The 798-nt window shown below is 28.2% G+C and overlaps 1 protein-coding gene across 1 annotated transcript in view; it reads right to left on the bottom strand.

Moving 5' to 3' along the window:
- The window catches only part of LOC107647766 (glutamate receptor 2.9-like), a 6,250-nt gene continuing 5,528 nt past the window's right edge, over positions 77 to 798 (bottom strand). Inside the window, exon 5 of the mRNA XM_016351814.2 lies at positions 77 to 661. Within this exon, the coding sequence (XP_016207300.1) occupies positions 197 to 661 (465 nt within the window). The 3' untranslated portion in view covers positions 77 to 196. The remainder of the gene's footprint in view (positions 662 to 798) is intronic.

The raw sequence follows: 798 nt of genomic DNA, 5'->3' as shown, positions 1-798 counted from the left end.
ATCTTATGTTCTTATAATATAAGATAGATAAAATTAATCAAAGTAAAAAAAAAACACAAAAAGAAATAATGAGAAATCGGATAAAAACATTGGTTATTTTGAATTTGTTAAACGTTATGCTATACACAATATTAGCATAAATGTAATTAACTAAATCTAAATCATTGAAGATCCTAGAGCTAATACATTTTGTGAATCATAAGTGGTGGTGTGTTGTTATTGGCAACTCAATATTCACTACATTTTGCTCCATTTTATTTGAGACATCCTCTAAGTTCTTATTTTCATCTTGGATTGGAGCACTACTAGCTATGTACTTGCTTATTAGATTCTTTGAAACACAAGATTTTATTATGCCTAATCCTATTTGTAACAATGATGATGTCCCTTCTAAATAGTTGATAAATCCCTTTCCCTTCTTTCCAATTAGAGGAGCCATTGAGACTAAAAAACCAAAGACAGCAATGCCTCCACAAATTCCAAATAGACCAAAGAATGGTTGGGGACCAAGTTCAACATTTTGAATAATGTTGCTATTTGGAGATCCACAAGTGGTTTTAGATAACATTTCTTCTTCTAGTTTTTGTACTTCTCCACTTTCTATTGCTTTCAATGTTGCTCTTGATATGTCAATTGATAGGGCTGAACCCTTGGGAAATGCCTGCATACATTTGATAAGGTTATAACTGTATAATATATAAAAAAAAAAAACTCAAATGTTTTTGAAATAATAATATTTTAGTAATTTTAACGGTTGATTTTAATTAATATATATAATATATTTTTTATAATTAGAAA

This window comes from Arachis ipaensis, chromosome B06, assembly GCF_000816755.2.
Source record: "Arachis ipaensis cultivar K30076 chromosome B06, Araip1.1, whole genome shotgun sequence".
Classification (NCBI taxonomy): Eukaryota; Viridiplantae; Streptophyta; class Magnoliopsida; order Fabales; family Fabaceae; genus Arachis; species Arachis ipaensis.
Note: the sequence above shows the minus strand (reverse complement) of the source record. Positions and strands in the feature narration are given on the sequence as shown.